The 20,434-nt window shown below is 32.9% G+C and overlaps 5 protein-coding genes across 7 annotated transcripts in view; all 5 read left to right on the top strand.

Annotated features, from left to right (window-relative positions):
- The first annotated feature begins 1 nt into the window (after position 1).
- On the top strand, positions 2-5,470 carry LOC111702829 (UPF0489 protein C5orf22 homolog). Its single transcript, XM_023474610.1, has 11 exons — positions 2-88; positions 223-286; positions 539-674; positions 1,028-1,106; positions 1,565-1,643; positions 2,224-2,463; positions 2,772-2,853; positions 3,560-3,664; positions 3,884-4,008; positions 4,380-4,453; positions 4,691-5,470. Exons 1-11 carry the CDS (start codon positions 29-31, stop codon positions 4,775-4,777), a joined length of 1,131 nt encoding a protein of 376 aa, XP_023330378.1. The 5' UTR covers positions 2-28; the 3' UTR covers positions 4,778-5,470.
- Positions 5,452-9,995, top strand: LOC111702831 (pre-mRNA-splicing factor SPF27). Its single transcript, XM_023474613.1, has 9 exons — positions 5,452-5,545; positions 5,877-5,953; positions 6,273-6,357; positions 6,540-6,594; positions 7,233-7,314; positions 7,748-7,812; positions 8,793-8,861; positions 9,440-9,489; positions 9,810-9,995. The coding sequence occupies exons 1-9, from the start codon at positions 5,475-5,477 to the stop codon at positions 9,886-9,888; spliced, it is 633 nt and encodes a 210-aa protein (XP_023330381.1). The 5' UTR covers positions 5,452-5,474; the 3' UTR covers positions 9,889-9,995.
- LOC111702825 (zinc finger protein 271) lies at positions 7,951-17,959 on the top strand. Of its 3 annotated transcripts, none has more exons than XM_023474605.1 (16): positions 7,951-7,962; positions 9,995-10,093; positions 10,439-10,579; positions 10,926-11,194; positions 12,092-12,171; positions 12,734-12,817; positions 13,242-13,361; positions 13,553-13,600; positions 14,125-14,251; positions 14,626-14,914; positions 15,224-15,294; positions 15,633-15,685; positions 16,152-16,254; positions 16,652-16,774; positions 17,179-17,292; positions 17,823-17,959. In XM_023474605.1, exons 4-16 carry the CDS (start codon positions 11,159-11,161, stop codon positions 17,937-17,939), a joined length of 1,365 nt encoding a protein of 454 aa, XP_023330373.1. In that variant the 5' UTR covers positions 7,951-7,962; positions 9,995-10,093; positions 10,439-10,579; positions 10,926-11,158; the 3' UTR covers positions 17,940-17,959. The 3 variants fall into 3 exon arrangements, with proteins under 3 accessions (XP_023330373.1, XP_023330371.1, XP_023330372.1); XM_023474603.1 differs by having other exon boundaries at positions 13,553-13,603; positions 14,128-14,251; XM_023474604.1 differs by lacking the exon at positions 7,951-7,962 and having other exon boundaries at positions 9,890-10,093; positions 13,553-13,603; positions 14,128-14,251.
- Positions 10,000-11,023, top strand: LOC111702838 (NADH dehydrogenase [ubiquinone] 1 beta subcomplex subunit 2, mitochondrial). Its single transcript, XM_023474619.1, has 3 exons — positions 10,000-10,093; positions 10,439-10,579; positions 10,926-11,023. The coding sequence occupies exons 1-3, from the start codon at positions 10,000-10,002 to the stop codon at positions 11,021-11,023; spliced, it is 333 nt and encodes a 110-aa protein (XP_023330387.1).
- A 118-nt stretch (positions 17,960-18,077) lies between the features above and the next one.
- The window catches only part of LOC111702832 (uncharacterized), a 7,435-nt gene continuing 5,078 nt past the window's right edge, over positions 18,078-20,434 (top strand). Inside the window, exons 1-4 of the mRNA XM_023474614.1 lie at positions 18,078-18,274; positions 18,500-18,550; positions 19,124-19,207; positions 20,326-20,391. Coding sequence (XP_023330382.1) covers positions 18,086-18,274; positions 18,500-18,550; positions 19,124-19,207; positions 20,326-20,391 — 390 coding nt within the window. The 5' untranslated portion in view covers positions 18,078-18,085. The remainder of the gene's footprint in view (positions 18,275-18,499; positions 18,551-19,123; positions 19,208-20,325; positions 20,392-20,434) is intronic.

Genomic DNA, 20,434 nt, shown 5'->3' with positions numbered 1-20,434 from the left:
GAACTGTAAGGTTGCAAGGGGAAGAAAAATGCCTGAACTCCGAGCTCTTCCTGAGCTGCCTGTCTACATTGAGGAGGATCATCATGAGGTACAGGGTGGTGTCGGTGGCCACTTGAGAAAATCCAATTTTCATTTAATTCTTTACCGTTTTTTGACAAACCTTATTATATATTAAATATTACATTTTTCTTTCTTTTCTTGATTTAAGTTTAAATTTTGAAGGTTCTGCAGCATATTTACAAGCATATCGGAGCTCGTCAGCTACCTTTGGAAAACAATACATTAGGTAAGCACTAGTAAGCTTGGATTTTTTAAGACCTTTTAGTATCAGTTGATTTAAACGATTCTTGTCAGTATTATAATACTTAACTTACAAGATAACTTTTGTCATAGTAGTAGAAAAGTATTAAAAACCAGTTATTCGTTCAAAAGTTAAATATTAGAAGAAATTTAAGACCTTTTGTAAATGTTATTATTAGACGAAAATTGCTAAATCCTTTAATTTGACTGTCTCCATTCAACATTATTATTATTTCAGTTCACTTTGATTCTCATCCTGACATGTTGATCCCTGGTGATCTCAGGGCTGAAGATTGTTATGATAAATCATCTCTTTTCAACAAGATCTCAATAGAGAACTGGATTCTTCCCGGAGCATTCGCCGGTATCTTTAGGTTAGTTTTTTACGGTGCTTAGGATCCATATCATTTAGATACGGAACTGTATCAGGATCCTTAATCTGGATCCTTCCTTTGATAAAAAATCCAGGGTGGTTTTTTCGATGTTTTGTTTGAAATTTTGTCACTTGAATCCGCATACTTTTGAGGATTTGGATCTGGATCTAGAGAGAGCTAAAATGTTGCGGATTAAAATGAACTGCAACATTCAATATTTAAAATTGTGAATTAAGTGATTTGTATTCTTACAAAATTTTAGTCATAACAAGCGTCTAGATTAATTTCACATCGTTATCCTATTCCGCGTTAACATGATGATTAATGACCCTTGTTATTAAATTCTATTCTAGAACAATTATCTGGGTTTGTCCTCCCTGGTCTGATCAGATTCCTCCTGGAGTTCATAACTTTCAGATCGGTAGAGTCAAGGTATTTATAGTTCAACTTTACGCTCTTAAGTGCGCAGGATCAGGATTCGCTGGATCCAAATATTTTGGCTGCTTGGATCCTGAGCCGCAATCCGAATCTATGGAACCAGATCCAATGAACAAAATACAAATGAACTACCTTAAAAAAGGACTAATTGAAATTTGAAAGTTGACTTTGAACTTTATTAAACCTTTAATCCTCTGACATGTATTATCTCAAACCCCTNGGGGAATTCAAATTCAAATTCAAATATACTCGCTATCTTACTAACAGTTAATTTTTTCTTACACCTAATTTATTATCATTTTTTTTATTATTTTAAAGCTTCCAGAATTATCTTGACTCCGCTCATATATCTGATGATAACTGGGGAAACATGGTTTATACATAAGAAACTAGATACCCTTGAATTATCCTTTAAATACACCCAACAGTGTCAAATAGTTTATAAATATTAGGAAACTGGAGGGTTGGGAGTAACCTGCCTGGAATCCTACTATATTAGTGAAGGATTATATACTGCTCCAGATAAACTAGGAATATTTAGTTCAGATCTAATCAGAGGGTTTCTCGAACAGAACATTTGGGTCAGGTCAGGGCTTAACGGACTGAAACATTTTGATGAAAACATGCCAATTCTTCACTTTAAATAGAATTAAACAGAAGTTAAAACTGTATATTTTCTGTAAAAATTATTGCCTTTCGAAAAAAAAAATTCATTTTAGTTCTTGTATGTTTGTTTCTGTAAAAGTATCAGAAATAATAAAGAAAAAAATTTGTCGTTTTTTTCATTTTTTTCCCAAATCATCAAAAATAATTTTTTTTTTCCTTGTATTAAACATCTTGAATTCCAATTTCAAGTTAAAACTGAACCGGCAATTTAAACCCGGGAGAACCTGTGAATTAGGGCCGTTGAAGGGTTTCAAATATGTATTTTATATTAAAAAATAGTTATGCTTGCTTTTGGGTAGGTTTGAGCCTAAACAAATATTTCTCCCCAAAATAGGCTTTAGTTTATTCCTCTATATAGCTCAAGAAACAGAAGTAATTGTAAAGCCAAGTGTCTGAATGTAGTAAAAACTCATATTTGTTAAATCTGACAATATTCTGAGTCTAGACAGTGTCCGGGACGTTAAACTGATCGTCCTGAGGTTGGACGAGTCCGGGAACAGGTTGGACTGGTCGGACCAGCTTCTCACCGTCAAGGAGCAATTGGACGAGGTGAACCACTTCATACTGGACATAGACCTGGACTTCTTCTCCACCTTGAACCCCTTCGTGAACCTGTATAACGAGGCGAATCTGTATTCACAGCTTAAGGAGCTCTACACGTTTAAACCGGTTCCAAAGGATTTAGGTTGGTCTTTCTTCTCTGTCTTTGGTAAAATCCTAGGAAATTCCGTCATTTTCTTTACAAAACTGAGACATTAGTGACTATCTATCTATCCTAACCTAACCCAACCTTGAGAAGCGAGTTCAAAGTTTTATTTAGTTTCTTTTTATTTAATCAGAGATAGATAGATAGATTGCTTGGAGGACATAATATTTTGACTGAAGATTGAATATTAATAAGAATGATGTTAATACTATGCATCTATTTCATAATTAAAGTTATTTATTATAAAATAACTAAATAATTATGCGTTAAATGAATCCTCATTCTAGAATTAGAAGAGAGAATAAGCTTAGCTCTAGAGTTAGGAGAGAATAGAAGTATTATGCTAAACAGATTAAAATCTATATTCAGGTCAGTTTTTAAATCTACCTAAGCTGGCAACTTCTAAATAACTTAAAATAAATTAAACTCATTCTCATTCATTCTCTTTCTTTAGTCTCATCCGAAGTTTTTACCATGAAGAGTTTAATTAATTTTAATGAACTTTTGTTAGAAATGTGCCATTAATGATTCACATCAGTAATCTTGGATATACAAGCAACGTTAATTAATGGCGATGCCACGCAGAAAATATGTCAAATTGGATGAACTTTGAAATCATCAAATTCCGTTAAAATTTAACATTTTTACAGGCAATAATTAACTGATTTTTAGGCCAAATATTTGGCCAAAGTCCAAAAAAAGTCCGGAATTTTTTCTACTTAGCTCAACGAATTTTCAGCAGCTTCTTACTGATCTTTAGAATCCCATTTCAACATATTTTGAAGGGAAAAAATTCACTAGTCACATTCTTTTTTTTCACCCTTAAAGTTGTTTTCGCATGACAATAGTAATTTTATAACAAAAAAAAACTTTTTTTTCCTTAAGTTATTTTGACTGACAATTCTCACCCGTTCAAATCTACCCCCCTAATTAAGATTTGGTGACAAATAAGAATAGAAGAGTAAGTTTATATGAGACTTTAACGAGTATTTCAATCACAAAACCTTGGATAAAATAGTTCATTTCTTAGTCACTAAAATTTCTGGATGAAACTAACGTTGAAATTTTTATTTAGTTTTCTAGCAGAGGAAGAAAACCTGTCAACCTACGAAGGTTTAGGAGAAGAATATATACCTAGAGTATCCAGGATAGTGGATAATCTGCGGAAACATTATCCAAGGTTAGTTATATACCTAGAGTATTCAGGATAGTGGATAATATCCGGGTTGGATATTAATCTTGTCCTGTATCCATGTTGGATATTAATTTTTTCCTGTATCCAGGTTGAATATTAATTTTTTCCTGTATCCAGGTTGGATATTAATCTTGTCCTGTATCCAGGTTAGATATTAATCTTGTCCTGTATCCAGGTTGGATATTAATCTTGCCCTGTATCCAGGTTGGATATTGACTGGAACCTAGTTCATGATGCTGGGTGTACCTTCGATGATTCCGAGTTACCGCATCATATATCTTCCAAACAAGAAATACAAACTTTACTTGCTTCTACAGAGAAACTTATCGGTAAGCCAACAGTTATAGAGAATGTTTTAAGTAAGATTAATAGCAAGAAAACGATATTTTACCGGGTTTTTTTTATGATGAATGTTGGACTAAAGCAATATTTACTGTGCCTCAAAAATTGTGTTATAGCAAACAAACTTCTAATGGAAATGTTTCACTATGAGAATTTAGCGGCGGGGGAAATAACTTTTTATACCACCTTTAATTTAGTTTTTCGTCAAGCAGAACTCAAAAAAGTTTTTAATTTTTTTTCTGAATCTGAAAATTTATTCTAAAAATATATTTTTTTTAATTTTTCTCCTAGTCTCTGCTGCCCACCCCGTTCTGATTTTTTATTAAAATTTATGATGTAAAAATACTTTTTTATTTAGATTATCTTGGTAAGAAACCAACCGTGATAACAATAAGTAGATCCTCGGAGGATGATTACTGCCCTCCAAATCAGGTTTGATTGATTGATTTATTGATTGATTGATTCATTCATTCATTGTTTGATTGATTGATTATATAAAGATTTAAGATCTATGTTTCCCGTTTATGAATAGGTCACACAAACAAAAGACAATAAGAGATTAATACTTTATGTATGTATGTATGTATGTATGTATGTGTGTTTATGTACTCCAGAAAAGATTTCTCGTAGAGACTTATCGTCTTGATAGTTTAATATTTTAATATTTAGGTTGAAGATATTCAGTCCGGAGTTCTCAGTTTACTTCAACTCAAATATTCAGGAGTTAAAATACATCATTGTTATCTCGACGAGTGATCATTTTGAACTTTAAAATCGAGATTGATCAATGCAATGATCATTGTTATTTGGACGAGTGATCATTTTGATGTATAAAAAATCGAAGACGATCAACGCAATGATCATTTGTTTCTTCTGTACGAGTGAACATCAAGATTTCATTCTGATGTATAAAAATCGAGAACAATCAATGCAATGATCATTATTATCTAATGAGTGATCATCATGACAATTTTGATGTATAAAATCGAAATTTAATAATGCTCGTTTTTATCTAGACAAGTGATCATACAATTTCATTTGACATTACACCGTCGTTGTATAGGCGATCGAGGGAAAGTATAAAGCAAGATAGTTGTCTGGACGGGTTAACATCAGGATTAAAGAGGATCGAGGGAAAGTATAAAGCAAGATAGTTGTCTGGACGGGTTAACATCAGGATTAAAGAGGATCGAGGTGAAAAAATCAATCAAGATAGTTGTCTGGACGGGTTAACATCAATATTAAAGAGGATCGAGGGAAAGAATAAATCAAGAATGTTGTCTGGACGGTTTAACATCAGGATTAGAGAGAACTTGATTTATTATTGCAATCTTGAGTAAACTTAGGATAATAGTTAAAATACAGGATTTCGTCTTCTTCACGAAAGATCTCAATATTTTTTCGTCCCATCTGTGATACGTGATATTTTAAAGAATAACTGTTTGCAGAGAATATGACGATTGATGATGTTGTTGTCGATGCTCTCCCTTACATAGATCATGGATATGATGAACCTGGAGTCAGGTAGGTCTAGAGTTTGTTGAAATTCATTAACGAGGTTTCGCTTCGAAAGAGAAATGTTCGGTGTTTCGCTGAAACATTAAAAACACTTTTAATTGACTTTTAAGCATGGCAATGATGCTCATCTCGAGCGACTCTGTTGTGAGGGGGGGGCTATGATATATATTTTAATGATATTATGTGTAAGAACAATTTTTTTGGTATTTTATTTTAAATTGAAGGTTTCCGACTTTTCTTAAGATTAATAGTGTTACGTCAACATTTGCCACCCGGTGCCATAGGATTAATGCCGAGTTTTAAAATTTTAATGATTGATGAATTGATTGATTTGAAGGGAGGCTGCCCTTGCTATGGTTGAGGATGAAACTAGAAGATACAGACCAACCAAAAACTATTTGGAACATCTACCAGGTAAAATGGACAATTATTTTATCAATATTATTTACCACTTTTTAGAAGGGTTTAAAAAATAATGGTACGAGGAAGAAATTTTATAAACATCTAGCTTCATAATTATTTCTTAATTTTCTTCATTTGACCCTTTACTCTCGTAGTTCTTCTGAACCCCCTCCCCTTCATTTGAAAAAATCACCACTGTGATAATAATATTTTAAGTAAGGTTAGTTGTTAAATAGATTGTTCTTTATGAAAAGTAGCTCTTTTTTCAAGAATGGGGGGGGGGGTCAACGTAGCATTAGGTAAGAGATTACCGAGTATTTAAATTTGTTAGCTCTGAATTTGGGATCGTTTGAAACCTCGTTGATGAAGAAAGAGTTTGACCGGCTAGCTGCTAGACAACCAATGGACACACTCAGGTAAAAAATGAGAAAAAAATAGTTTATTGATTACGACACATTACTAATAAAAGAAGATGCTTTAGCAATTTGAAACAATGGTCTCTTCAAATCAGTTCTAAATTCACTTAATTTCTTTTTTCCAAATTAGTTCTCAAGTTCATAATTAATTGATTGATTAATCTTCTAACTTGTTTATTCAGTATGAAGAGATATGAACTGCCAACACCTCCTGCCGGTAAAATGACTGATGTTCAGGTAGAGGGATTTATAGAAACTAGGCTTTTAGGGTGCTTCGTGTCTCTTTTCCTGTTCACTTTACTTTTTAATTGTTCTCTACAATTCGCAACTTTTAACCGTTATCAAATCGCAGATTTTTCTGTTTAAATTGTCGCCTTTTTTTTAATAATAAAATTTCAAACAAAAACTACCCTTAAACCTTTCCTGGCTTTATCATGTTAGTTTCCACACAAAAATTGGACCTGACTGCTTCAGCCGTTTTGACAAGCTAAATACATAGCAATAGTATACTTTTTTGTTGGCCATTGCGTTCGCCTGTCTTAGTCACATTGCTCGGCCCTATCTTGTAGACCGCAGCACCTCAGAATAGATAATGCGACCAATCAACCTAGACCGTAATGGCCGAAGTTCTCACAGATCTGATTCAGTACATATTGTACATTGCTGAGAACTAAAAAAATACGTAGTTTGGTTTTAACAATTTATTTTGAAATTCGGTGATGGTGATGGACCAAACCTAGCTCTGTAGAGTAAAAAAAAGTAGATGTTAGTTCCACATTTATTGAAAATATATTTCGGTTTGGGTTGACCCTCGTCAGTTCTTGAGATTGTTTCTGTCACTAAGATTAAAAACAAATTTAAATTAATTTGTTTAGGCTTGGACTGAATGTGTGGATAACTCCATGGCGCAGTTGGAACATCAGAGAACAAGAATTCTAAATCTGGATCTTATGCTCGGTAAGAGAAAGCTAGGAGAGAAAAATATTTTGTTTTATGTTCTTTTTACAGGGTTACCCACAACGAATGAGACTTCAGAGACGATTGTACAGAATTTATTAAGACCTTTATCTTAGATTAATGGTTTCTTGGAACTGGTAGCTTGTTTTTTCCCTTTGACTTGTACTTATGTAAAGGATATATTAATAGTAAAAGATTTAATCTAAAATAAATTTTTGGTCGTCATTACAGTATCTTCCTTTTTGGTCATTCCTGTATGATAATTTTTGATTGATTTTGAAATTAGTTTTAACTTTGGGGTAGAAGGGAACTTTAATCTAGTTGATGTTAACCACTTAAAAATGCCTCCCCCATCTCACTTGAATGTTTTGCTTAAGTAGTGATGCTGTTTTGCTTAATGCAGTTCCATTTTTTAACAATTTCTTGTTGTAAGAATATGGAGGTGAGAGCTGGAAGATTTACAATGATGTTTTACAAGATCTATTAAATAAAGTTCAGGTAATCCTGAATCAGACATTTATAAAAATATTTTGAAATACTGTCGGTTATTGTTGAAAATATTATATCTAACAGTTTAAACCAAATTCATGAACTTATTAATTAAAGGACTGGAGTTGTAATTTTAAGTGACCATTTATTCTAAAAGGGGTATGCCCATACCCTTGGAAACTTTCATCTGATCAATAATATGGAAGATATATTCGTTTTTTCTTGTTAAAAACCTGTTTTATTTTAATAATTTCTAATGTAGCCGAAATGCGTAGAAATTACTTGTGTAGAAAAGTACTCTTTAAATAATTAGTTTTCAAATAGAAAAACCTGGATATTTTTATCTTTATTATACTTGGCAAGTAACAAACCTGTGTATCTGCTCCGGTCGAAGTAGTCCTACTAGTTGTGTCCAGGCGAGTGTCGCCTGACTACGTCTAGGAACAGAACAGAGTATGAGGATAGGAGTAGATGAACCGCCTGGTCTGTCTCGGGCTGCGGGAGCACGAGTAACGCTCTGGACCGGTATCAAGGAGAGAGACGGATCCACGTTAAGAGGAATCCAGGAATACAGAATACAATAACAGGACAGGAAGGACTTAGGATCTTCTTGGCATTTATCTGGAATAGGACACCACGATAGATATATAGATAAGACATAAGAAAGGACAAGAGATCTGGACATTATAAAGATCACAGTGTAGACATATAGTGGTGCCGTCCTGAATGGTTAGAAGAAATAAGACAGCTGCCATGAATAGAACCTAGATAATGGTTTTATGAGTGGGGGGGCGCTTGATCAGACAAAGCTTTTAAGGGCACCGTTGTGAGGGTCACGTGAAATTACAACTAAAATCCCTTTAAGTTTTTATTTATGTTTCTTGAATGCAGTAAATAGAAGTATTTTTTTTTTTTGGTTTCGGACTAATGTTTTGATTTAATATTTCTAAATTATTTCTTCAATAAAATAATGTTATTTTTGTTATTAGACACAACTTGGGGAAGTTAAAAAGGAAATACAGGAAGTAAACTGGTCAAGGAAGAATCAACAGACACAAGTAATAAAAAAAGTATTTTATTCACGGGTCAAAAGTCTTCACAACATATTTTAGATCTTTTCAGTAAAATCTTCTCTTTTAATCATTTTTTCCCCAAAAATATGATTTTCGAAGAGAAAAAAACCTTGCATGTCCGTTTGTTCCGATTTTATGGTTTAATCAACTGAACGATAACAACCAGTTTTAAGTTAAAATGGTTGTAAGTTGATAAATCCGGGATCTTTTGATTTTGATATATTTGTTAACATTTTTTTTTGTTTCTTGAAGTATTCTCTGTACGATAATAACTCTCGACAGTGGTGGATACAGGGGGGGCGGTAGGACCTTCGCACCCCCCCGACAGATTTTAGGGGGGCTAGAGCCTAGGCCCCCCCCTTGAGATATCAGAATAGCTTCTCAATAGCAATTAAGGGAAAGAAAACCTAGTGCAAAACAGGAAAAATATCTATCTTTAAAAAAAAATTCTTTGGAAATCTATCACTCCCCCACTTAAATCCTGTATCCGCTCCTGACTCTCGAACCCCTTGACCGATTTGACTCAGATTTTGATTGCATAACATATAATATAATATTCCTAGGTTGGAGATAAGCTGAAGCAGCTTGAATCTGACTGGGTTGGTCTTGTCAGGAAAACAAATCCTTTATTTTCATTTGTCAGATAAGGATTAAATATTTTTATTATTTAATCTTTTTAATTTTTTTTTTTCTAATAAACAATACCAAAAACAATTATACCATTAGCAAAATTTTACTTATTTAGTATTTACTTTATTGTAGCTCGAAATTTTTAGATGTGATTTTCCTTATATTTTTTTATTCGTTGATTCATTTAGATTCTCCTTTTATTTATTCTCACTTTATTTATCAAATTATAAAAATAATTTAGCTTCATTTTCTTTTGTTTTATTCTTTTTTTCTAATTTTAATATTAAGGAATTGCTTTTACAGTAAGAACTACGAGATCGAGCAGGCACTTCTCACCATGGAGTACGAGTACTCTATCCTAGTGAAGCAACACACCATGTAGTTCTGTACACTGTACCTGCAATATTCCCGCATTTTCTCAGTTAAACGTCAATCGACGTTTTCTTTTTTTAATTAATTATTCATCTAATTTTTGTACCTGGTTTCAGAGACAATGCTCCGATCAGCTCTGCTGGTTCGCTGCGCTGCAGCTAGGCAGGGTCTAATGCTCAGCAAGGGTCAGCTTAAAAACTTCTCGGCTACCTCAGGTAGAGCTTTAGATATTACGATTTAAGAAATTTAAGTATCCGCAATATCTTTTTTGTATTCATAATTTTCATTCAGATTGGAAAATCAATTTTTTTTTAAATGTTTTTTTTAGGTTCAAGTTTTTTATTTTACCTGTAAACAATTTCCCTTCCTATAATATTGTTTATCGTAAAAAAAACCTTTTCTTTAAAATGGAAAAGAGCTCAAACCTGGTCTTAAGGATTGAGGATGGACCGCGATTATTATTATTATTTACAAACCTTTCCTCTGATTCTTTTAGGTTCCATAATAATTGTTGCTTCAATCGATTAACTCGCCTTTGAGTTTTGACGTTTATGATTTAGTTGTATCTGGAGGACATAGTAAGGAGGAACATCACCACCATGGTCAGGGTTGGAGTTACAGAAACTGGGATCCTGCTCCACCAGAGAGACACACCTATGCTCTTATAGTCTCTACCTTTGTTTGGTGGTGGATATTCCACGGTAGGTTAACCCTAGTGTCGAGCAGGAATACTAAATAAAGGGGGTGGGGTTCCACGGTAGGTAAACACTAGTTTGAGGGAAGGAATACGGGGGGGGGAGACGGTGGTTCCTCGTTATTTTGGGTTCAGGTCCGAAAATTGTTTTTTTTTTGGGCTCTTATCCAATTTCCAGATCTTAAAACCGTTACCTCTTTGCCTTTTTATTTATTAAGAGATTTGTACAATTACAACGTTTTTGAATAAGACAAATCTTTTGATACCCTTAAAGCCATAACTTGACAAAATGGTTGATGGGGGGGGGGCAAAGTCTTAATATTTAATTTAATGGTTAATTATTATTTTTTTAGGAGTATTTACCGAGCCAGAGCATCTGTTCGGACACGAACCCTTCCCTGATGTTACCAAAATGACCGACGAAGAGCTTCATATTCCTCCTATTCAGTAAACCACTAATTTCAATGTCGTCTTTTCTGTTGGTTAGACTCTCAAGTATATTCATGTTCAATTTGCATCCTTGTAGTTATAAATAGTCGAGAAATAAATATTATAAAAAAAGTTTAGGTTTTTATTTCAGAATAAAATGGATTCAACCTTCTATCCTGATACAGAACTACAGGGAGACTAAAACTTAATTCATTTATCGGATTGTCGAAATTTTGCATCTTAGATTTTAAATGTTAAACGATCGACTCATTGCTGTATCCTTTTTTCGGATTAAAACTAGGGAAAATATTTTTTCTTTGAATATTTCCAAATAGATGTAATTTCTCGTAATTCTGTTCTTGTTTACTTATAAAAACTGAAATTATTTCCGATAAAAAACGGATTATTTTTGCGTAGAGAAAGGTTAAAGGGTACCATTGTAATCGGACACGTAACTGAAAACTATGCCAACAGACAAAGGGTCTAGTTTTGCAAATTCATTTGTTAACACGCTAAACTTTATTTATAAATATGTTTGTACACTATATTGCATAATGGGCCGGTACATTTAGAATATGGTCAAAGACTCTTAAACCTATTTCATGAATGAAATTTTATAATTAAGATTTAATTTTTATATGCGCCCACAGACAAACTAGATAATTTAAATGTGATTTGTTTTCAAAAATCTCATAAAAGAATTTGATGTGTGTTGCATAACATAGTGTTTAAAATTGAATATTGCATTTGTTATAGCGACGAAAATACGATTGAGTTTTGTTTTTAAAATGCTTTTGAATTTTTAAAGTTGAAAAAGTTGTTGTGCATTTTGACAACTATAGTGGGGGCCCGAGGGGGTTGATATTATAATTAAACTTTTCTCACTTAAATTAGGAATGAGCTCGAAGTTACAAACAATATTTAGAAAGGACGCTAACGTACCAGATAATCGCAATAAATTAATCAATATTTTTAAGAGATTTTATCGTTATTGTTATTATAATAATCGCAATAAATTAAACAATATTTTTATCGTTGTTATTATAAGCGATTTTTCCAAAATGAGTTAAGTTCCAACGATTGTTTGCAGGAAATAAATTTTGTATCCGACAACAGTCAACTTCTATCCGTACTGCAAACAATCTTTAAACAACAAATAGAAAACCATAGGTAAGGTGCAAGTACAATACTGAACACTCTGAAATTTCATAAAAAATGTAAAATTGACTTGTCTAGTGGGATGAAATTTAATAGAAAATGAAATATTGCTATTCTAATTTTTTGTACTTTTTTTTCAATTTATTAACTGCAAGTCGCTGGTCTAAAAAACATGTCTTCTAAGAATTAGTTTCTCATTTATTTCTTTATATATATCTATATTTCAAAAGCAGCTTCTAACCTTCTCACTACAGAAACGTTAAAGAAAATAGGGATTGGTGGTGCTTAATATCGAATTCTTATTCAATATATATATATATAATCGTAGCTTTGAAAGCAGTTAAAGTTCAACTAAGATACTAGATTTCATTAACTCAAATTTATGTTCCAATGGAAAAGTGAGGGGAAAAACGTGAATATAAATGCAGAAAAAATGAACACCCAGAGTACACGAGAAATTGAACTTTCAACCTGTTTTAAATTTACATATAATTACATTAAATGATTTGAATTGGTCCATTTTCAGCAAACTCATCCTGGTGACTTTTAACTTAGTGTTTTTTTATTATTTTAGTAATAAAGATGTCAGATTACATGCTGGGGGAAAAATTACCAAATTGCACAGTTGGATTTTCTCATTGTGGTCACCTTTATTCAGGTCAACTAGATTTTTTTAGAATATTAGATCCAATCTTGAGACCTAAGGCCGAATTTAAAGAATTTGAGCCGCGGCTTAAATATGGTTGGTTCCACTTGAAATTGCATTCAATGTTTCAAAATTTAAGCCGGCTCTCAATTGTCTGGTTTTGGCGGATTTGATTTGAGTTTGAGCCACCCAAATTCATAAAATTCGTACTCTGAATAGCAGCAATATACTCCGAATAATTTTCTATTGCTAGATATTACGCATAAAACCTAGTTACTCAAACAATCAAACATATCCCTTCTTGCTAAACCTTCCTATCTAAAAGTAAAACCCATATACTGCATGGGAATGCACTGCGCCCTGAAAGCGGTCTGGGGATCCCATGTCGGGTCTATTAATTTTTATTATTATTATCATTATTAACTTATTATTATAGGAGCCTGGTTACTCTGACAGATCCGTACCTAGCTAAACCATATGTAGATATTTTACTCCCTGAGTTTACTCACCAAGAAACATTACTCTTTTCACAGTTCTTGTACTCAGGAGAACTCAGGTACAGGGAGGGGGGTAAGTCTGTAGATTTTTTTTAGGGGAAGGTTTTTGTAGATATATAATTGGGGGATTCTGTCGATTTTTAGTTTGGAAAAATTCCTTGTATTTCTGTTTTGGGGTGAAGGTTTCTGTAGATTTAATTCAAGAGTTGAATTTTTTCTGGGTTTTTTTTACTTATTATATTTATTTTAGATTAAAGCAAAGACAGCTGGGCAGGATGAAGGCATTATTGAAACTTTTCAGGAAACTTCAGATTTAGGCTAATTGCTTTTAGATTAAAGTTAACAATTATAATTGTTAGTCTTGTAAGTTTTTTTATTTGCAAACAAGTTTTCAAATCAATTGCAAGATTTTCCTATAAATAAAAATGTATTTGATTCGATTAATTAAAATACCTCATTTTCAATGTACTGAGTTCGAATTTAATGATTTTAAGCCGCGTCTCAAGTCCCCCAAAAACCGGTTTCAATTTAGCGCCGGCTTAAATCTTGAAAAATTGAATACAATTTTAAGTGAAACCAACCATTTAAATTCGGCCTCTGGTAAAACTATTTGCTTTAAACCAACATCAGATCACACAAGAATTCTTAAATGTTGGCCTCATGTTCTATAGTTGTAAGGTCTCATTGTATGTAAATAAAAATCAATAAGTTTGTTATTATTGTTGTTTTATTTTTTTTTTGCTGGATTTTTTATTTTAAAAACTTCAGAGTTCAGAATAAAGGTTATCCGAAGAAATATTTATAACAACTGAAGTTTTGAACTAGAATAAGTCTAGTGCTTGAGGTGTACACTGAACACAAGGCGGAGACGGCGGATAATACTGTATCCGCAGAGAAGGCGGAGGGTTCAACAGACCTTGAGGATCTGGAGACAGTGACAACCTCAGAGGCTAGTTTTTGTTTTGCAGGGTTACCCACAAAGGAAAAGACTTCAGAGACGATAGTACAGAATTTATACTGTATTTCCTATTGTTTAGGATTCTCTGCAACTGTAAACTGGTTCTTTCGTTGCCATGACAATATATAGGCCATCAAAAGACAATATTCAAGGCAGAAGACTTAATCTAACCATGTAATTGTCATATTTTCAGGTCGTCTTTTCAGTCTCGTCCTTTGTGGGTAACCCTGTATTTTTAAAAATAAATTTAAATCTTAAATCAAATTATTTAAAGAAAAATGTGCCTGAGTGGCCCCAACTTTTGTGTTTAGATATAGCCCAAAAGTTTCATTCTCTGGTTTTTATTTTTTTAAATATTTTTTTAGGTGGTTCTTTGGGAACTTAACTCACAATCTACTCGTAAATCATTTCTATGTGAACAATGTGATAAAGTGTTTCGAAATTCCAAAGGTTTAAACAATCACAATCAAATTCATCATTTTGGCAACAGTAAGCACCAGTGTGATGTGTGCAGCAAAGTGTTTTCAAGAAAGGAGAGTTTAATGAATCACATGAAGAGTCATACTGGTGACTACCATGAATGTTTGAGCGAAGGATGTGGGAAAAGATTTGTTAACGAACGAGATCTTCTAGATCATGAGAATATTCACACAGGTACAGTACACCACAGTACATGGGTACAGTACATAGTAAAGAATATGCAGCACAAAGTAATGTACATTTAAAGTACAAAATACACTATATTCACTGCAATACACAGAAAACGTAAGATTAAGAGTACTTTGCTGTTAACTATTGTGTTGGAAACTAATTATCCTGATGTTTGATCTCGATATCCACTGTGGGCTCTTTTAATTTGTGGATCTATAAAAACTTATCTTTCCTAATCTTCTTTTTTTGTCATTCCTTGCCTAGTCTAATCTGCAGATTAACAAAATATAAGAGTGCAGTCTAATTGTTTAGGAGGTAAAGAATTCTTGTGTGCAGTCTGTGGAGAAACATTTCCCAGTAGAAAACGCATGTTAAATCACAAGGTACAATGAAATCCATTATACTTTGGAATATGAAGACAACTGTTAGACTCAAAATTATCATTTTGAATAGTCATTTGAACATAAAACACAGCTCATGTCCATTTCATACCATATCAAATTTTTTTTTATTATTAAGATCAAAATTTTAGGTTCTAGAGATTTTATGACAGTTTTCTTAGATTCTTTTGTAGTTTTATGAGATCCTACCAAGTGTATATTGTTTTTTAATCCTGTCAACGTAGAAAATCGGACTTTCTTTGGTCATTTTCACTCGGTCGACTAAAGGATTTTTTTCTAACTGTGTAATAAATTTGTTTTGTAAATTACTTCTGTTTTAGGAGAAACATAAGAGAAATGATGAGCCCTGTTCTATCTGTGGTGTTACTCTCAAGTAGGGATTTTTTAAGGGAATCTAATGATGGAAGGAAATAGTAGGGACGGGGAAATCAGTCTTAGTTTTGCTATGATTGTACATAGCTACCACGCCCACATGAAGTACCACCGTATATTTAATATACTAGGCTTTTAGGGCGCTTCGCCCCCATCTTCTCTTTCAACTTTTAATTTTGGCTTTGTCTCTGAGCATCTTTTCTGTGTACAGTATAATAAAATTTTAAGTTTGCGGATTTCATAAAGATATTTTAAGATTACATATTTAAAGTCTGATCCGCCACGTGAGGTCCCACACAAAATTTGGGCCAGATCGGTTCAGCCGTTTTGACGTTTATTGGATATAAACAAACAGACAGACAAACAAACAAACTGACACCCAGATAAGCCATGCATGTATAGATTACTAGCAGTAGCGCAAGCTACCACGCCCACGAAGTTACACCGTATATATAATACATTACTAGGAGTAGAGCAAGCTACCACGCCCACATGAAGTCCCACCGTATACAGAAAGGACACTTCTGTAAGCAGTGCAATCGGTCCTTTAAGAGAAATTATGATCTAAAGGTTAGATATGTTTCCAATGTTGTTTTTAACTCTATATACTCTGAGGCAAGTGGGCTTTTGTTGTAATTTCAAGGTACACTTCATTTTAAGAGGTCCATGTCCGATTCACAAAGGCAACTTTTTAAGCTTTAACAGGTTTTCTGATAATTTCTCAATTGTTTCTGAAGCAAGCTTTTACCAGCACCCCACCCATTACTCTTTTCATACTTAAATTTTCTAATTCTTATTTCTTTGCAACCTGAGCTGATGCCATAATATCATATATCTCTCATATTTCAAATATTAATTCTGTCTGATCAAATAGTCATAGATTGAAATATCAAGTGTTTAAACCGTCGAGGCAAAGATATCTTGAGTTTAGAGAATTAGAGATTCTTTTATGAGAAAATATTTCTAGGTTCACATGAGAATACATACTGGAGCTAAACCCTACTCTTGTCCTGATTGCTGTAAACCTTTCTCCCTTTCATCCAGTCTTTCTAAGCATAGGAGACTCATCCACAGTCATAAGGAAACAGTGGTAGGATATATGTTTAATTATATAATTGTTGAACAATCCCTGGCTTCTTGTTTTTTATTCTTCTGTTGATTCTAAACATAAAATTTGAAAACTAACATCCCATCTACCTTTTTTTGTCAAACCATTTTGCTTCAGAATATTTCTTTTTATAGTTATTATCTCTATTTAAAACTAATATGCCTATGGGAGGTGTGGAATAAGAATTTAAAAAGTACACTAAAAAAATCGTTTTTTATTTTGTGTGAAAGTTCGTCAATAAATTAGAAAAGTCGGCGATATTTATTATTATTGTTTAGTTTTGTACGGCAAATAAATATTTACGCATAAAAGAAAAATTAAAAAGTTAAATATTTACCACAAAGGAAGCCTGCATTGAAAAGCTTAGAATGTAAATTTATTTCTAGGTTTATCCTTGTGCAGTGTGTGAGAAATCGTTTCCTACACAAGAAGATGCAGATGCACATAAACACTTGGAGAATTTTAATGCACAGACAAGTCAGGATACGAGTATTCAACAGGTTAAAATACAATTTTTCTATCCAGCATTTGTTTTGACAGAAGTTTCTTAAAATTGGTATATTATCCTTAATACCGAAAGAAATGCCAATCTTTTTAAAAATAATTGCCACTGCTAATGAAACTACATTGTTATTTTTGACGGGGGCTCTTGTTTACTCCATGAACCCCTGTACTTTTAGTCTCTATTAACTCCTGTACTATGTGTACTCGATCCATGAACACATATACTTAGTGTACTCCATAATCCCTGTAATATGTTCTGTGTATACTCCATGAATTCCTGACTATGTGTACTCTATGAACTCTGGTAACATTTACTGTGTGTTCCATGAACCCCTGTATAATGTGTTCTCTTTTATGTCCTGTAAGGTGTACTGTGTGTACTCCATGAACCCCTGTATTATGTGTACTCTATGAACTCATTTAACATGTACTGTGCGTACTCCATGAACCCCTGTAGTCTGTACTATGCCTACTCTATTAACTCCTGGAATATTTACTGTGGGAACTCTATGAACCCATGTTCTAGGAGATTTTAATGCCCGGCAGAGAAGGTTCCTCTGTTCCCCTCTCCCTGCAGCAGACTAGAATAGTTCATCTTGGAATACAAAACATCACGCAACCTCTCTACGTGAAATTTGATTAACAAGACAATAGACATGAGCAAGTGAGGGGGTAAGAAAAAGTACGCCATAAAGTACCTGGATATTTATAGTTATTTTTAAATTAACAAAGTTTACTTATTAAGATATTAATGAACTGAAATTTAAAATAAAAACATTTTCAGAAAGAATGCTAATCCCTTTGTCCAGACCTGGATTTCGATTGGGTTTATATCTCCTAAGAACTCCGAATGCTGGTAACTACTGGAGATTTAACTTCTCCTCAGCTCCAATTAAACCTGCTCCAGTAATACCGAGAAGAGAAAAAGAAGTTTTTATGTCAAAATTCTTACAGAAATCACAAGAATCTATAAAAAAGGAAAATATACAGTTAATGAAGACCAAAAATATACTTAAACTTGTTGAACTTTAATTTTTTATATTTGTATTTGACATTTTTGATATTTTCTTTTATATCTTTTGAAAGTCAATGTATGTACATAATAATACCTGTTTGTCGAGTCCCATTTATTTGTTCAATGATTGATTAGAAGTTCTAGTTCACAATTATAATCAGATATTGTAGACTGTATTTCTTTGACAGGATAAATCAGTAGAAAAAGATCCATTTAAAATCCTAAATGATGGACTCAAGGTAATTTTTAAAAATCTCTAATTAACCTCTCGAAAATATTAAGTTAAAAGGCTAGCAAGGCGCTTTGCTCTACTTTTTCTAGTAACAGTTTTAGGCTTTAAATGTTGCTTTTCAAGTCGCTAATTTTTGATTTGTCTGCTTAAGTTAAGGGATTTTCTATCATTATAAAAGCCAACTTTTTTAGGCAAAATTTTTTAATTTTAACCTTCCATAAACCTTATACTCAAGTCATATTAGTTGCATGGGCCCAATCGGTTCAGCCGTTTTAATCAAATTAAATCAAATTATATATTTGGCCATAAACATTACATGTAAAATGGATAATATAAATTTTCAATAAATATAAATAATATTAATGTTTATCGGATACAAACATAAAACTGAGTATCCAAATTTACAAAGAGATACAATCAAAATAATTTTTTATCATATATATATATTTTATATTTGTATATATATTTATATGTTACCTTTAGCTGGCCAAACGGCTGGACCTAATTGGCTGAATTTGTTTTTGTTCTACGAGCAACGCCGGGCACTTCAGCTAATTTAATATATATTTAATTATTTTAGGGTTTAGGATATAGTATTGTCCTCTCTGTACTGGCATGTATTGCGTACGGAGCATATGATCCAGCGTACAGGAAAAGTACAAAGGTACGTAAATATTTGTTAACATCCTTTAAAACTAAAGGCTCAGCGTCAGGGGCTTACAATAGGGGGTCGGGCCCCCCGCCCCCCCCCTGAGGGGGGGGGCACCCATATAAAAAATATTTAAAATCTCACTTTTTAGCTTAAAAGTTTCATTAAAAAAGCTTTAATCAATACTGCCTTCAGTGTAAATATATCTTTGATATCATCATTTATAATTACATAATATTTATCGTTTTATGAAAGCATAGATATTTTTACAAAACGTTTCCATCCCTATTTTGACCCATTGAAGCTTACACCCATAGAGAATAGAATATATATTAGAGTGGAATTTACTCGAAAAAAGTGTAAAACGGCCATTTTGTTGTACTGTTTCCTTACTGCAGGTGTACTTAACATATTTGTGCTATATAACCTCTCGGGCCCTGGAACATCATTTTATAGAAAATCTGAAATTAATATTAATAGAAAATCAAATTATGAAATAGGCTGGTTTCATTAATGACCAATGATCATTTCACATAGACTGCCTTTTACTTTACAAACGATGATTTTCCGTTATAACTATAAATAAAATGATGTTTTTTAATCACCTAATCCATTTTATAAAGTTTATTTAACAGCTTTCAAAAATTCGAAATTGAAATGGATAGTCTAGGGAACATACTGTATTAATGTACTCTACTTTGTGAACATTTACACGATTTGTACACTTTGAACTCCCTTTCAGGCTGAAAGGGACTGAAAAAATTCATACCGAGAGATTGCCTAAATTCCCCTCTATTATATATTCTATTCTCTTTGCTTACACCACAGTATTAAGAGGAAGTGTCTGAGGTGTCCACTTAAGAAAATTACATAACTAATTTATTAACACTTCTTATATGGAAGTGTGTAAATGATCGAATAGTGTACATAGTTAAAAAAAAGTATCAATATTTTTCAAAAAGGGGGTTTTTAATAATGTTTCCGGGAGGGGGGGCAAATTTTTTTTGCAAGCTAAAAGTGCCCCCCCCCCCTCCTAAACAATTGCTCTCGTACGGTCCTGCTCAGCGAAAATATAAAATAATAAATGTTTGTAGTTCTTTATGCGGTTTTTTATATGATTTTTTTATTTCTAGAGAACGTTTCCGTTTGTTTTTTGGATCCTTTCCTTCCGGTTTCCAGAAGATGATTTAATACAACAGGTTGATTATTTGGTTGATCAGTGGGATTAAATAGTAGAAGGGG

Source organism: Eurytemora carolleeae, unplaced genomic scaffold, assembly GCF_000591075.1.
Source record: "Eurytemora carolleeae unplaced genomic scaffold, Eaff_2.0 scaffold107, whole genome shotgun sequence".
Taxonomy (NCBI): Eukaryota; Metazoa; Arthropoda; class Copepoda; order Calanoida; family Temoridae; genus Eurytemora; species Eurytemora carolleeae.
The sequence above is the reverse complement of the archived record's forward strand: the minus strand, read 5'-3'. Positions and strand labels throughout refer to the sequence as shown.

Coding starts and splice junctions, on each gene's coding strand:
- LOC111702829 (XM_023474610.1), top strand. CDS start 29: ATGCCTGAACTCCGAGCTCTTCCTGAGCTGCCTGTCTACATTGAGGAG. Junction 89..222: donor TTGAGGAGGATCATCATGAG/GTACAGGGTGGT, acceptor TAAATTTTGAAG/GTTCTGCAGCATATTTACAA. Junction 675..1,027: donor GCATTCGCCGGTATCTTTAG/GTTAGTTTTTTA, acceptor ATTCTATTCTAG/AACAATTATCTGGGTTTGTC.
- LOC111702831 (XM_023474613.1), top strand. CDS start 5,475: ATGACGATTGATGATGTTGTTGTCGATGCTCTCCCTTACATAGATCAT. Junction 5,546..5,876: donor TATGATGAACCTGGAGTCAG/GTAGGTCTAGAG, acceptor ATTGATTTGAAG/GGAGGCTGCCCTTGCTATGG. Junction 5,954..6,272: donor CTATTTGGAACATCTACCAG/GTAAAATGGACA, acceptor TAAATTTGTTAG/CTCTGAATTTGGGATCGTTT.
- LOC111702838 (XM_023474619.1), top strand. CDS start 10,000: ATGCTCCGATCAGCTCTGCTGGTTCGCTGCGCTGCAGCTAGGCAGGGT. Junction 10,094..10,438: donor AAACTTCTCGGCTACCTCAG/GTAGAGCTTTAG, acceptor TTTATGATTTAG/TTGTATCTGGAGGACATAGT. Junction 10,580..10,925: donor TTGGTGGTGGATATTCCACG/GTAGGTTAACCC, acceptor TTATTTTTTTAG/GAGTATTTACCGAGCCAGAG.
- LOC111702825 (XM_023474605.1), top strand. CDS start 11,159: ATGGATTCAACCTTCTATCCTGATACAGAACTACAG. Junction 13,601..14,124: donor AAGGCATTATTGAAACTTTT/CAGGAAACTTCA, acceptor GAAGTTTTGAAC/TAGAATAAGTCTAGTGCTTG. Junction 15,295..15,632: donor AACGCATGTTAAATCACAAG/GTACAATGAAAT, acceptor CTTCTGTTTTAG/GAGAAACATAAGAGAAATGA.